Here is a 14387-nt window from a genome sequence, read left to right on the forward strand (position 1 = left end):
TATAATATCCTGGAGGGCAGCAACTGGTTTTTTGTTGTAGGGGAAGAGGGGAAGTTGTACTTTGTATTCCCAGAGCCTATACTTAATTGAGTTTCTTAGAAGAAACCCACTGAAAAATCTCCAAATACAAGTTTGCTAATCATCATGTACAATCCTGAAGAAAAGATAAGATGTGGTTACTAGATAGATAAATTATCAAAGAGAATGAAGAGTGAGCAAATAATTTTATATATACAGGGGGAGGGATAGGGAAGACATGGACACTCCGTCGATCTAACCTTTCTGGCTTTCTTTCTCCTGACCCAACTCCTGAAAATCTTTTCCAATCAAGTGACTCTGGTCTCCTTGCTCTTCCTCAAACAAAACATTCAATCTCCCAATCCCTAGGTATTTTCACTGGCTATCCACCATGCCTAGACTGCTCTCCATCTCTTCTTTCTGACTTCCCTGGCTTCTTTTAAGATCCAGTTAAAAATCCCACTTTCTACAGAAAGTTTTTTCCCAATCTTCATTAGTTCTAGTACTTGGCCTCCCAGAGATGGCACTTTGGGCATAGTTATATGTTGTCTGCTCCATTAGTAAGGGCATTCCAAACATGAATAGGGCAACAGCAGCAGAAGCCATCTTCCAACTCCCATACTTCTACATTCCCCTCTCCCTAGCTCAGAAGAAAAACAAACACCACTGAAAAAGGGAAGGGATTGGGAAGATGGACTGAGAAGTGTGAAGTACAAAGCAGCAATAAAGTCAATGTTGCTATACTGTAGAACACATGCAGAGTAAAATGCTGTTTTTGTTATTGAATGATTTTTCAGTTATGTCCAACTCTTTGAGATCCCATTTGGGGATTCCTTGGCAGACACTAGAGTGGTTTGCCATTTCCAGTTCTTTTAGAGATGAGGAAACTGAGGCAAATAGTTAAGTAACTTGCCCAGGGTCACAGAGCTAAAAATGTCTGAGGATATATTTGAACTCGGGAAGATGAGTCTTTCTGACTCCAAGCCCAGGTCTCTATCCACTTAAATGCCTCCCCAAAAGGCTTTAATTTTTTAACTCCTTAAGTCCAAATTCTACCATAAACATGTCAATACTTCAAGTTACTGAGAAAGAGAAAATATTTTAGTAGTCAACAAATATTTCCAGAGACTCATTAAACAAAAGTTCTGTAACTTTTTCTAAATGAGTGTTCTCTGTACTCCTTGACACACTGAAAGACATTAAATCCAAAAAAAAAAAAAAGTAGTAGTTTCCTTTATTTTGCCAAATAAGCTGTCATGAACTTAGAACCTACTGAATTACTTGATATGAGTGTATAGATATAGATATAAATCAAGGATATAGTAATCCAGAGCTAAATGACTTACACCACTCAAATTTAGAACATATAGCGGCACTGATGATAAATGTTGTTTTATAGGAATGTTTTAGTAAAGACTTTGCATCTCTTAAAGTCAAATGAAGGGCATATAATAGTTAAAGATGCTTTTTCTCTTCTTTCTCTTTGCCTTCTCTTATTCAACTACAAAGATCATTTTTTATAACATTTATTAATATTCATTTTTAACATGGTTACATGATTCATGCTCCACCTTTCCCCTTCAACCCCCCCCCACCCCCTCCACCCATGGCCGATGCGCATTTCCACTAGTTTTGTCATGTGTCCTTGATCAAGACCAATTTCCAAATTGTTGGTAGTTGCATTGGTGTGGTATTTTCGAGTCCACACCCTCAATCATGTCCACCCCGACCCATGCGTACAAAGATCATCTTGAGTGAGCACCTTATCAGAGATTCAAAAGTTCATTATTAGAGGGCAGTCCACTCATTTTATCAATTCTCTTTACTCATCTCTTCAATATCTTATGATTGATTCCTTTCCCCCTTGCCTACAAATAAATTCAGGTTTCCCCTATTTTAAAACAATAAACACCCTCATTAATCATCCTACCAACTAAGTTGTTCTAAATTGCATACCAAAGTATTTGGCTCCAAATTCCAGAGCCCCTTATACATGTCATTCACAATTTAAGTCTCTTTCACTACAACTTTCTTAAAAGAAGCCTAGAATTGCCACCTAAACTTCCTTACTACTCACCCACTCCTTATAACTAAGAGTGGTACTGATTCCATCCCTAGACACTCTACTGAAACTGCTGAGAGCCATCAATGATCTTGTTGAACCTGTCATCAGAATACCTGGATTTGAATCCTGACTATTACCTGTGTGATCTTGGCTAAGTCAAGATCTTCTAAGGTGTAAGTTTCCTCACTTATAGAATGAGGCATTTGGACTAGATAGCCTTGGTGGCTCTAAATCTATATTATGATGCTTGGGTGATCTCCTAGATTTCCATGGCTTAAACAACTCTTGCTTTGCATTTAATTCTCAAATCATTATCTCTAATCCTTATTTCTCTCACCAGGTCCAGATTCACATTTCCAAATAGTTTGATGTTTTATTTCTTTTTTAGGAATGGGGGGTGGGGGGTGGGGGGGGGTCTTTCTATTTCCAGTGAGTGGAAGAAAAAGACAATTCTCTGGCTGTCTTGTAGGTGTGGCAGGTATCCAAAATGGGGAGTAGGAGAATGTAATAAATTTTGTTCTCCTTCAAAATTATAGGAAATTTTATGTCAGTGACCTATTATTTAGTCTTGTTCTTGCACTTTAAAATATGTGAAGACTTTACTCATAAAGGTAACTATAAGCCAAGAAAATGGAATTAAAGAAATAATCATTAGAAACAGGTAAAATTATCCTTATTTCAGTTTACACAATGGTGATTTACTTGGAAAATCCTAGATTTTTAGACAATAGAAATGTATGATACATTAAACAAAGTAGCAGGTTACACAATTAACAAAACACTAAGCACCTACTATGTGCTATAGGCCATGCTAGGCATGGGGAATACAGATACAAAAAAGTGAAACAATCCCTACTCCCTAGGAGCTTACATTATATCAAGGTAAACATGTACATATATACAAAATTAATATTGAGAGAATATTTGTAGAATAAAGATAGTTCAGACCAGGCTACCTTGGAGAAGGTGGTGCTTAAGATGTGTAGTAAGGCAGAAAGAGGTTCTATCAGGCAAAGGAAAATGCATTTCGAGCATGAAAGATGGTCAGTACAAAAGAACAAAGACAGTAGGAGTGCCATGTGTGAGCAACAGAGGGAAGGGCTAGTCTGACTGGCCTGTAGTTTGAGAGAAGAGAAGGATGAAGCTGGAAAAATAGGTTAAGCCCTAAACAGGAGCTTTTGTTTTATCATAGAGGCAATAAGGGCTCATACACTCACTTTACTGATTAAGGAATGAAATGGTCAGCTCTGTGCTTAAGGAAAAACACTTTGGTAACTGTGTGAATAAATGGATTTGGGGTAGAGACAAACTGGATACAGGAAAACTAATTAGGAAACCACTGCAGCAGTCTGGGTAAAAGGTGATGAGGCTCTGAACTAAAGTACAGGTTGTATGAGAAGGGAAAGGGGGCCAGATGAGAGAAATGTTCTGGAGGCAGAAAGATTTGGCAACTCACTAAATTGTTGGGGTTGTGAAGGCTTAAGGAACATGCTAAGGTGATGAAACCCAGGAGACTAGATAGAAGACAGAGAGAAGTTAAGAAGTAAAGATAGCTAAGTTCTGTTTTGGACATATTAAGTTTGATATGCCTTTGGAACATCCAGTTGGTGTATGTTATATGTAATAGGCAGTTTGTAATAATAGGAATGAGGCTCAGAGAGAAAATGAGCTGAAAATACAGAGGTGGAATCATCTACAGAGATGATATGGAGAGAAATCCCTTTGGTTAGGGATCAGCCAGAAAAAGGATACTAAAGTGAGTAGACAAACATATAAGAGAAAATGCAGAAAGGTCAAGAAAGATGTAAACAGAACTGGACAGATCTAGAGACTGGAACTATATCTGTGATTTCATTAGAAATGGAAACTCCCAGATGTCCTACTAAAAAAATGTCAAAAATTTTTATCAAGGAAATGGTATACTTATAGAAATTATTTTGATACAGGGTGTGACCCCATCCCTGTAAGTGTATATCTGAGGTGAAGTGAAAGATTTGAAGAGATTGAGGAATTGGAATATAGGGAATATCAAAACAAACATTCAAATCAACTAAAATAAGGATAAGAGCTGAGGTACTGTGACTTAGGGACATCTATCAAGGTCTGAATAAGATGTAAATTTTTTTTAAAAACCTTATCTGCCATCTTGGAGTCAATACTGTGTATTGGCTCCAAGGCAAAAGATTGGTAAGGGTTAGGCAATGAGAGTTAAGTGACTTGCCCAGGATCATACAGTTAGGATGTGTCTGAGGCCAGATTTGAACATAGGACCTCACATCTCTAGGTCTGTCTCTCAATCCACTAAGCCACCCAGCTGCCCCCAAGGTGTAAATTTTTAAAGGAATTCAATAAAATCATCAGAATTTCTATGAAGTACTAACAAAAATCAAGAGTAAAGGAAATTCCACTAAAAAATCTACAAAAGGAATATAATATCTAAGCTTTAACTAATCAAGCCATATATACAAGCATTAAAATTTTTTTATTCTAGGATATTCTTTATGTAGAAATAAAGAAGGTTCATTGTTCAAGGCTGGGCCACAGAAAAAATGAAAATTACACTAAAGTAATCCACAGGTTTAATGTTGTGCCAAACTAATTCTACTTTAGACATCTAAATGAAATAATTTTTAAAAACCATTTGGAAAAAGTCAAGAATTTCAAAGGAAATAAAGAATAGGAATAAAGGAGGCAAAACACCTTACCAGATATTTTACTATAAATGTTAAAATCCTTTTAAAGAGACAGGAACTGGGAGACTAGGAAATGTCAATTCAAATGTTTAAATCACTTAGAATTAAGGACAGGGTTGAAGAATAGTACCTAACCAAAAAATGGAAAAGCAAACAAACATTAATTAATACTCCAGAATTTGGTTAAATATAATACACAAACTACTAGGGGCAAGATTTGCTATTCAACAAAAACTGTTGGATAAAGTGGAAATGAATCCTAAAATCCAAAAACAGGTTTAGATGACTATCTTATACAACATGACACACAATAAACAAAATAAAATAAAGCATGCAATCTAAACATAATTGGTCAGAACAGTTAAAGAAAAAATGCAAGAGGATAAAACTTAACCATATGAAAAACATTCTAAATCATAAGTGAAATGAAATTAAAACCCTCATCAGAGGTCAGATAGAAAGTCTCATGAACATAGTATGATATTCAGAAAATAGCACTATTAGTCATAGTAAAAACTGGAAACCAAAGAGAATGAATTTAAAGAATGGCTGAATAAATTCCTATACATAAACATAATGTAATGTTATGTAGCATGAATGAATGTAAATAAAGGATTCAGAAATAACAAAACTCGTGAATTATAAAAAAAATTGGAAAAACACAAGTACTATAAATTGTAAAAAAACTGAAGTCAAAATTGAGAATATAATGACTAAAGTAGAGTTCAAGAAATACTCAATAAAGTTCTACATAGTGTTACATATTCCGTTAGTTGAGGAAAATGTAGAAAATAGTTTTATTTGCTGTCTTTTTTTTTAAAGAGGGTCCTATGAGGGATTATAGGGTACTAGGAAGTGATTGTGCTATTAAAAAAAAAACACACACACACAAAATGCATCCAGAAAACACTGAAAAATTTAAAAATATATGTGTTCCATTTGGTTCTCTTTATACCCTGAAATTGAAGACATTGATGGAGGGTCTATAAGACAATTATGATGTAGTCAAGCTTTGTCAGGGAAAGTTAGGTGGCACAGTAGATAAAGTGCCAGATTTGGAGGCAGGAGGATATGGGTTCAATTTGGCATTGGACACTTCCAAGCTGTGTGACCCTGGGCAAAACACTTAACTCTAATTACCTAGCCCTTGCCCTTCTGTCTTAAAGAGTTATTACTAGGACAGAAAGGGATTTTTTTTTTATTTTAAACCCTTAACTTCTGTGTATTGACTTATAGGTGGAAGAGTGGTAAGGGTAGGCAATGGGGGTCAAGTGACTTGCCCAGGGTCACACCTGGGAAGTGTCTGAGGCCGGTTTTGAACCTAGGACCTCCTAGGACCTCCCATCTCTAGGCCTGGCTCTCAATCCACTGAGCTACCCAGCTGCCCCCAGAAAGGGATTTTTAAAAAGGGGTGGAGGGGGCTTTGTCCACACTTCTCTCAGTTCTTTGCTAACAAAAACCACAAGGTGCCAGATTATTCAAATCAATGCAAAGCCATATTAAGTATATAACTTATAAGACAATGCGATCTGAATCAAATACAAACCTGCCTTTGACCTCAATGAGTTTATATTTAAGAGTTGAGGTAAAGTGAGACATAATACAATACTTAACAGTTATATACAAGAAAATTTGAGGGCCAAAAGAATACTAATAATTAGATCGGTCAGAAGATGGTACTAGAACTGAACCTTAATAGATGGACACAGAATGATAGAAATGAAAATGTAGACATAACTCAGATGAAAGCAGAGGCAGAGGATGGAATGAATGGCCTTTTAGCTTTAGTAAAAATGGGGATATTACTCCTAGAATTTATCTCAGTTTTGTTGTTGTAATGAGATTGTATATAAGGCTCTTTATAAGGATTTGAGCACTGTATAAATGTCAATTATAACTATTGGTCACATTTTTGCAATATCATCCGCAATGTCTTTCCATTCTTCACTTAACAGTGTTTAGCACAAAGAAGTTTAATAAATATTTATTTCTTGAGCACCTTCAAATCTGTTATCACTCAGGCTTCTTCTGTGTATTTGGTCAGATTTTGCCATCTTCCTTTTTCTTAAATCATACTACCAGTTCCACCTTACCTATCTATCTCCAATACACTCACTCCCTTCACTCCTCTAACAATGCCACCACCTTGATACAGGTCTAATCACCTCCCAAATGGAGCTGGTGTGTATGCCTATCTCAGGTTGTCTCCCTGTTCTAAGCCATCCTCCATTCTGTTAAAAGTGATTTTCCTAAAGCACAAGTACGACCATTCCACATCCCTACTTTAAATAGGCTCCAAAAGCTTCTTATTGTCTCCAAGATCAAATATGTATCTTCTGGCTTTCAAAGTCCTTCATATAGATCCCTTTCCCTAGACACCTTTATAGTTTTCTTAATCCATACCCATTATCTCACACCCCCCCTCATTCCACCTCACCCTCCACTTCAATCCAGGAACACTGACCTCCTGGCAGTTCCATGAACAAGATACTGCATTCATTTCTCCATTCCAGGCTTGCTGTTTCATATTACCTGGAACACTCTACCTGGACCATGTTGGGAAATCTATAGCACATGTGCCAGAAAGGGGCATTCAGAGCCCTCTCTGGGCATGCCTATCATTGCTCCAGCACAGAATTTGCCAGAATTACTAGAAAGGTAGAGGGATGCAGGGTGGGGCTGGCTCCTCTCCCCCTCTCTACAGTTTGCAGTTTGGGCACTTTGATCTCTAAAAGGTTCACCATTACTGCTCTACTTCTTTATCTCCATACTTCCCAGGTTCCCTGATTTCTTTCAAGTCTCAACTAAAACCCCTCCTCCTACAGAAATCCCTTCCTAATTCTTCTTAATTCCAATGCTTTCCCTATTGTTTCCTATTTATCCTGCATATTGCTTCTTTATACATAAGTGTTCATTAGTTTTCTCCATTAGATTGTAAGCTCTTTGAGAGCAGGGGCTGTCTTTTGCCTCTTCTTTTTACAATTCAAATACAGGTGCCTAGCACATAATAGACCCTTAAAAAATGCTTACTGATTGACATAAGGCACTGAAAGTCCAAATTTGATAATTCCGAATTCATCAATGCTTTAAATAAAATACTATGTAAATACTAGTAAATTGTTTTACTTTGTTCATTCTATTGTTTTCTTTTTAGTTCATCTATAAATGCTCTTGGGATGATCTGGCTTGAGTTTCTCTCAAAAGTTTCCTCCAGATGTTTTCCCCTTCACAGCTTTTTATTGTTTTGTGAAGCAAGAATTTTCATAATCTTCCACCATTAGCTTAAAACTGCATTACCCTTGGCTCTTATGCCTCCACTTAAGAAGGTTAAGAATAAATTATTTTTAAGTTATTTGCCATTTTATGTTATAGTAATCTATTTCGTTAAGAGCTAAGTTCTTGGCTCAAAATTAGTCTTTTTACTTCTGAAATACTATTTCATATGCCATAAACGATCCATATGCTCCAAGAGCACTAAAGGTTCTCTCAATTATCTGACTTTCCCAACAATCCATAATGTGCTAAGTAGACACTGTGCTAGATGTTTTGGATAAGACAAAAATGGAAAAAGTCCCCATGTTATGGGGATGGGGAAGTTGCTGGAGATGGGAGTGAGGTCAGAAAAGGTCTCTGCCATTTGAACTGGCCTTTGAAGAGAGCTAAGGACTCTTTAAGAGGTGAGGATGACAAGGAGTATATTCTAGCCAGAAGACAATCTAAGCAAGGAATAGAGACAGAATTTTGTATAGGCCAATTCATCTGGAACATATAATACACTAGGGAGGTGAGGAGAATAATGTGCAATAAGCCTGGAATGGTTAGACTGGAGCCAGATTGTGAAAGGACTTGAATGCCAAACCAAGAAGTTTGCATCTTATCCTGGAGCAAAAGTTCTTAACCTGGGGTCCTGGGCTTAAAATAAATAAGTAGATATAGATAGATAGATAGATAGATAGATAGATAGATAGATAGATAGATAGATAGATAGATAGATAGATAGATAGATAGACAGATAGATAAGTGGATAAGTAAATAAATGTGTGTATCTGTGTGTGTGTGTGTGTGTGTATAGAGAGAGAGAGAGAGAGAGAGAGAGAGAAATTCAACATAATTGGTTTCCTCTCCCAAGCATTTTATGCATTTAAAAACAGAGACTTCACCAGACTATCAAAGGGGCTGAGGAAAATGAGTTCTGTTGTTTATGGACAAGTTGAATTTGAGATGTCTATGGCAAATCCAGGTAGAACGGCCAGCAGGCTGGTTGGTTAAAGGAACTGTCCAGTCAGTCAACAAATATCCATTGACCTTTACAAAGTACAATTTACCAAGTACAGGAAAAACTTATACCAAGAAATATAAAATTCTCTTGGGAACTAGTCTTTTAAGCCTAATTGGGCCTCTCAACAATTATAATACAATTATATTATGGTACAATATATTTGCATACTAAGAAACAAGTAATAGTGTACAAGTGTAGTACAAGGAGTAACTAATATATAGTGCTTACAAAGAACCTTTCACCATATATTCAAGGATGCTTTTTGCTGTGTTACTCGAATTGAAAAATGGTTCAAATAAAGCCATTTTCAGTGCATTTGAATTTCTAACAAAAATGCCAAAACATTTTTCCTCAAAAAATATTCTTAAGACAGGTATAATGCCAAATATCTATAAAATGGTACTTTAAAATATATTTTCATCAAAACATATTCTATGTTTAATTTTCTTTTTTTAACATCTGGACTTGTAATCTTATACATGTGGCGGAACTCCTAGTATGAAAGTAGTTTTCAGTGACACAGATCAGCAATTCATTGCAGTCTGAGAGTTCCTTAAGGTACAGAAAGATTTAAGTGACTTGGCCTTGGTCACAAAGGAAGTGTCAGAAATGTTACCAGAACCTAAGTCTTCCAAGACCAGCCTATCTATTAAATATTCCAAAAAGGGTTTCTCCTATATACAAGGTGTCCCAAAAGTGAGTATGAAAGTCTTAAGATTTTGGGGGGCACTCTAATTTCATCAAAAATCAAAATAAAACCTTAAATATTAACTAATTAACATCTAAATTTGCTTTTAACCTAGAAAAAACTGATTAAAGTTGGAAACCACAAACTGCAAAAATAATCCAATTTCAGCAACTAATAAAGCTTTTATTCGCCAATATGAAGAATTTAATTTGTTACAACAATTTTTACAAAATGTGGTCCAGTTAACTTGTTTTAAAACAATTCATCTTAATGGATTTGTTTTTAAACTGGAAGCTACTAGCTTTGAAAAAAGAACTGACATAGATATGCACCCTCAATAATACCAAGAAATAAGCAATATCTTCTCAAAGAAAGCACATTTTAATAGTAAAAATACTTCCAGGCACAAATAAAACAATTTTCCAATGGCATTCAAAGATTTTAAAAATTAGATCTTGGTAAAGGCATTTCAAAGATCTGATTATTAATGGATTTTCAACTATCAAAAGGCATAGGTTTTAATTCTAGGTCATAACATTTCACAGTAAATTTTTTTCTGCACTCCAATTTTCAGTCACAGGCAAATGAAAAGGGAAAAAACAGTGACCACCTAGAGTCAAATCATATTTATGGGAATATGCCCTTAGGGTCGATAGGGATTCAACCTAATCATCTACAGCACCAGGTAGAGTTGTGAAAAAAAGCACAGGAAAGAAGTAGATAAATTAAGTTCTAGGCCCCAGTCACCATTAAGCCATTTACCAGTTAAGTCATTTAACAATAGTAGCCTCTCAGAGCCTCAGTTTCCTCATTTGTAAAATGGGGATGATATTTGTTACCAATCAAGTTAAGAGCAAAATGCCACATGGATTTCAACTATTATTATAAACTAGAAAGAGCAATGGCTTTAGGGTCAAAGGACAAATCTGAATCCCAAGAAACTTACAATCTTACAAGACCATAGGTGAGTTACTTAACCTCCTGAGACCTCAATTTCCTCACCTGTAAAATGAGGAAATCTTTTAAACCCTTTCCAACTCTAGATCTATGATTAAACTATATTATACTGTTTACTAAAGCAAAGCTATTTATCAATGTATTTTTTACAGATACTTTTTATGACAAATAGTTAATCAAACTCCTACCACGGGGCAAGACACACTATACTAGGAAACAAAATGAAAATAAGATTTTTTTTTTCTGAAATTACCCCATCTCTCCCAAAGCATTCCAGTTAAAAAGAAACCACTCAAATAACGGTTACTCAAAAATACATACATTTAAGTTTATCTTTGCAAAAAGCAATCAAATCATTCTTAAGTTTGTCAAATACAAAACTTAATACTAAATACTGACATTCAAAAAACTAACCATTTCTGATTCTACAAGACCCACTGAAAAATACATTTGTCTTTTTAATTCAAATTAGCATCTACCTTAATAATGTACACAAAAGTAAATGCCATCAAAAAGCAGCATCAAGCTATGGATAGAAAGTTAAATAGTTTATGCCCTTTACTAACTTTTAAATAAGGGGAAAGGATATGACACTTATTTTCTAAATTATAAACTAAATAGATTACTAAACAAATTAAAGAATATTATATGGAACCACTAAGTCAATCAATATTTAAGTTGTATGTAATCTTATTTACTCAGTAAAATGTGAAAGTTTTTAAAGGTCTCTTCTCTGGGGGGCTTTTTCCCATCACAAGACAAGAAATTTTCAGGATAAAAACTGAGGCATAGGAGAAACCACCCAAAATATCATACCTAGTCACACTTCTTAGATCTATAACTGAACTTTCCGTCACTCTCCCATGAACATTATCATATGATATGTACTAGTTATTTGTGTCCCTGTCTACCTTTCTACTAGATGTAAGCTTTTTGAGGGAAAGAGGAAAGTCTTATTTTTATTTGCCTTTGAATCCCCAGCTGCCTGGTAAACTGTAGGTGGTTAATAAATATTTGCTGAATTGCAATGATCCTAATTTCTTTCTTATTCTCATTTTTCGTTTGTCTCCCAAATGTCAAAAACAAAAACAAAAAACTTTTTCCACATGGAAAAACCTGTAGCAAAGAGCCATTTCCACTTTGGTGCAATTTTCATCCCAATGATTTGAAGTGTGCCAAACAATGCTTTTGATATAATATTCATTTTACTCAGGATAATTAAACTACCTAATATGTATGAGCACCACAAATAATGATTATGTATAGAAGAGAAACATTCTAGGTAAACATGCATAATTTTAGGGCTGAATGAGGACTGGAACCCAGGGCTTTTGATGACAAATCCAGTACTCCTTAAAGTGAACTACAATGCCCCCTAGAGAACAATTAGTAAAAAAAAAAAAAAAAAAAAGTTCTGTAAGATTAAAAAGATTAGTTGAATTTGTTACTATGAGGACATATTTCTTTAATAATGAAATATAAAAGCTCTAAGATTAATTAGTATTTTATTTCAAGATAAGAGAACACTGTCTTTCTCCTAATGAATAGTTGAAAATTTCACTTTTTAGGTACTTTGCCGAAAAAGGGTCCATTCTGCAATTTCAACCATTTTCATTGTTATACAATATTTTTCCCTTCAAAAGAATTCAATTGTCTTTAAAGTTCTAACTATTAGAAGGAATGTTATTTGTAGTCTTGACAACTATCAAAATATCAGTGCATTTTCTCCTATGTAAATATTGATTTTATAGCACAAGAAAAAATTTTAAAAATCAACAGATTTAAAATTTTTAATTTCATGTATCCCCCAATACTGAAAATAGTAAAGATCTTCATAAGTTCAATGCCAAAAGTTGTCTAAAATAGACATTTCAGCTTACATAATTTTAGATCTAAAGTTATTCTATAGTTTTAAAATACTATTCCTTTCTGAATACCTGCTGAAGAGTTTGGAAAGGAATCGTCAAACTTAGCAAAGTGAAAATAGATTGCTGGGGGGAAAAATACTGGGGCTTAAAACAGTAATTTGGAGATTCAATAGGTGGCACACTTAACACTAAGATGATATTGATTTTGTGCTGGTCCAGGGTAAAGAACACAGTTGGGAGATGTAAATCAATACATCAAAATTTCTGGTTATGAGTCCCTAACACCTTACAGTGCATATTAAGCTGTTTCCGAAGCAGTCTAAAAATTAATTCATTTCATCAGTCACTGAATGCTGTACCGAAATTCAAGTTAAAGGGCATTTTTTAAGTTTTATTAAAAAGTGATCTGGACACAAATTGCTGAGACCCAAACAACTTCGTTGATTTCACATCATCAAGATTCATCGAAATCAGATTTTAAACAGCTTATCCAATCTTATTCAGGAGTCTATACAAAATTCATAACTAAATTCTACTTAAAAAAAAACAATCCTCCTTCAGATCAGCACCTAAGTTCAAATAAATGTTTTTTAAAAACAAAATACCAGTGAAAGAAAATTATCCATCTTTCTCCAACAGCCTGGTAGTATTTATTCCTCAAATTTGGCCGGGTGCAATTTCTACGTCATCCAACAACAAAAAAATGCTAAGAGAGATGGAAGCAATTTTTGCAGTCAAAAGGCAGAACTGCACACGTGTTCCTCACCCAAAGCCTACCTTAACCCTGTAGGCTCAACAGCCATTCCTAACAATGAAACTTTTCTGCACGGAAGCCACCCCGGGGAGTCAGAGAGAAGGCAAACCTCCGCCCCCGCCTCACCTTTCCCCCACCCCCGTCGGGCTGGGAGAAGAGCCCAAAGCTAGGCCGGCCGATTCCTTTGTGAAGAGGCCGGTTGGGGAAAGAAGTGGAGGGAGAAAAGGACCAGGAGCGACCCCCCCTTTTTCCCTCCAGGTTCGAGAGGGAGGCCCAAGCCGGTCTAAATAACCCAAGAATGAGAAAGGTCCGCAGGCAGGCGCTCCGGAGCCATCCCCATTCCTCCACCCGGCCCCGAGGCTCGGCCGCGGGCCTGGAGATCGAGGCCGTCGCCGCCACTACCCCCATAAAGCCTAGGCCTGGACCCCCCGCCACCCCACCCCACCTCCGCCCTGACTCAGGCGTTCTTCTGTGTCGAGTCTGGGCCTCGGTCGGGCCGCTCCAGCTCCTCCGTAGGCTCGCGTGTAGGTGGGCCCAGAGGCGGAGGTTACGGGCCTGGGGAAGGGGGCCTCACCTGCTGGACAGAGCTGGTCTCGGGCACCGCAAACTCCTCCTTCTCCTTCGGGGTCTTCACAGTGACTTTGATGATCTTGGGTTCGCCAGCCGGGGTCACGGCGACGTCGGCTGCGGTGGGGCCCGGGGGGCCGCTGCTCTCGCCGCTCTCGGCCATGGCGGCGGCGGTGACTCAGGCGAGGAGCGAGGCCTCGCTGCGGCGGCGGCTGCCGGGCCCGGAGGCTGAGGGGGGTGGGAGAAAAGGGAGGAACCACGACGAGGGGGGAAGGGGGGAGCGGTAGGAAGCCCCCCCCCCGCGGGATGAGGCACTGTGGAGGCGCTGGCGCGGGCCCGGCCCTCGGCGGCTGCTGCTGCTACTGCCGCGGCCACCGCTCGGTGCTCCGACCCCGTTCACTCACTCACTCACTCGCTGCGCGACACCCGCCGCCGTCGCCGCCGCTTCCTCATCCCCCGCCCCCTCCCTCTCCTCCTCCTCCCCCCTCCCCCCTCCCC

At 37.4% G+C, this 14387-nt stretch overlaps 1 protein-coding gene across 1 annotated transcript in view; it reads right to left on the reverse strand.

The window, feature by feature from the left end:
• Positions 1-14272, reverse strand: part of UBQLN1 (ubiquilin 1) — a 63368-nt gene extending 49096 nt beyond the window's left edge. The window contains exon 1 of the mRNA XM_044678048.1: positions 13897-14272. Within this exon, the coding sequence (XP_044533983.1) occupies positions 13897-14052 (156 nt within the window). The 5' untranslated portion in view covers positions 14053-14272. The remainder of the gene's footprint in view (positions 1-13896) is intronic.
• Positions 14273-14387: the final 115 nt, after the last annotated feature.

Source organism: Gracilinanus agilis, chromosome 1, assembly GCF_016433145.1.
Source record: "Gracilinanus agilis isolate LMUSP501 chromosome 1, AgileGrace, whole genome shotgun sequence".
In the NCBI taxonomy this organism is placed as follows: domain Eukaryota; kingdom Metazoa; phylum Chordata; class Mammalia; order Didelphimorphia; family Didelphidae; genus Gracilinanus; species Gracilinanus agilis.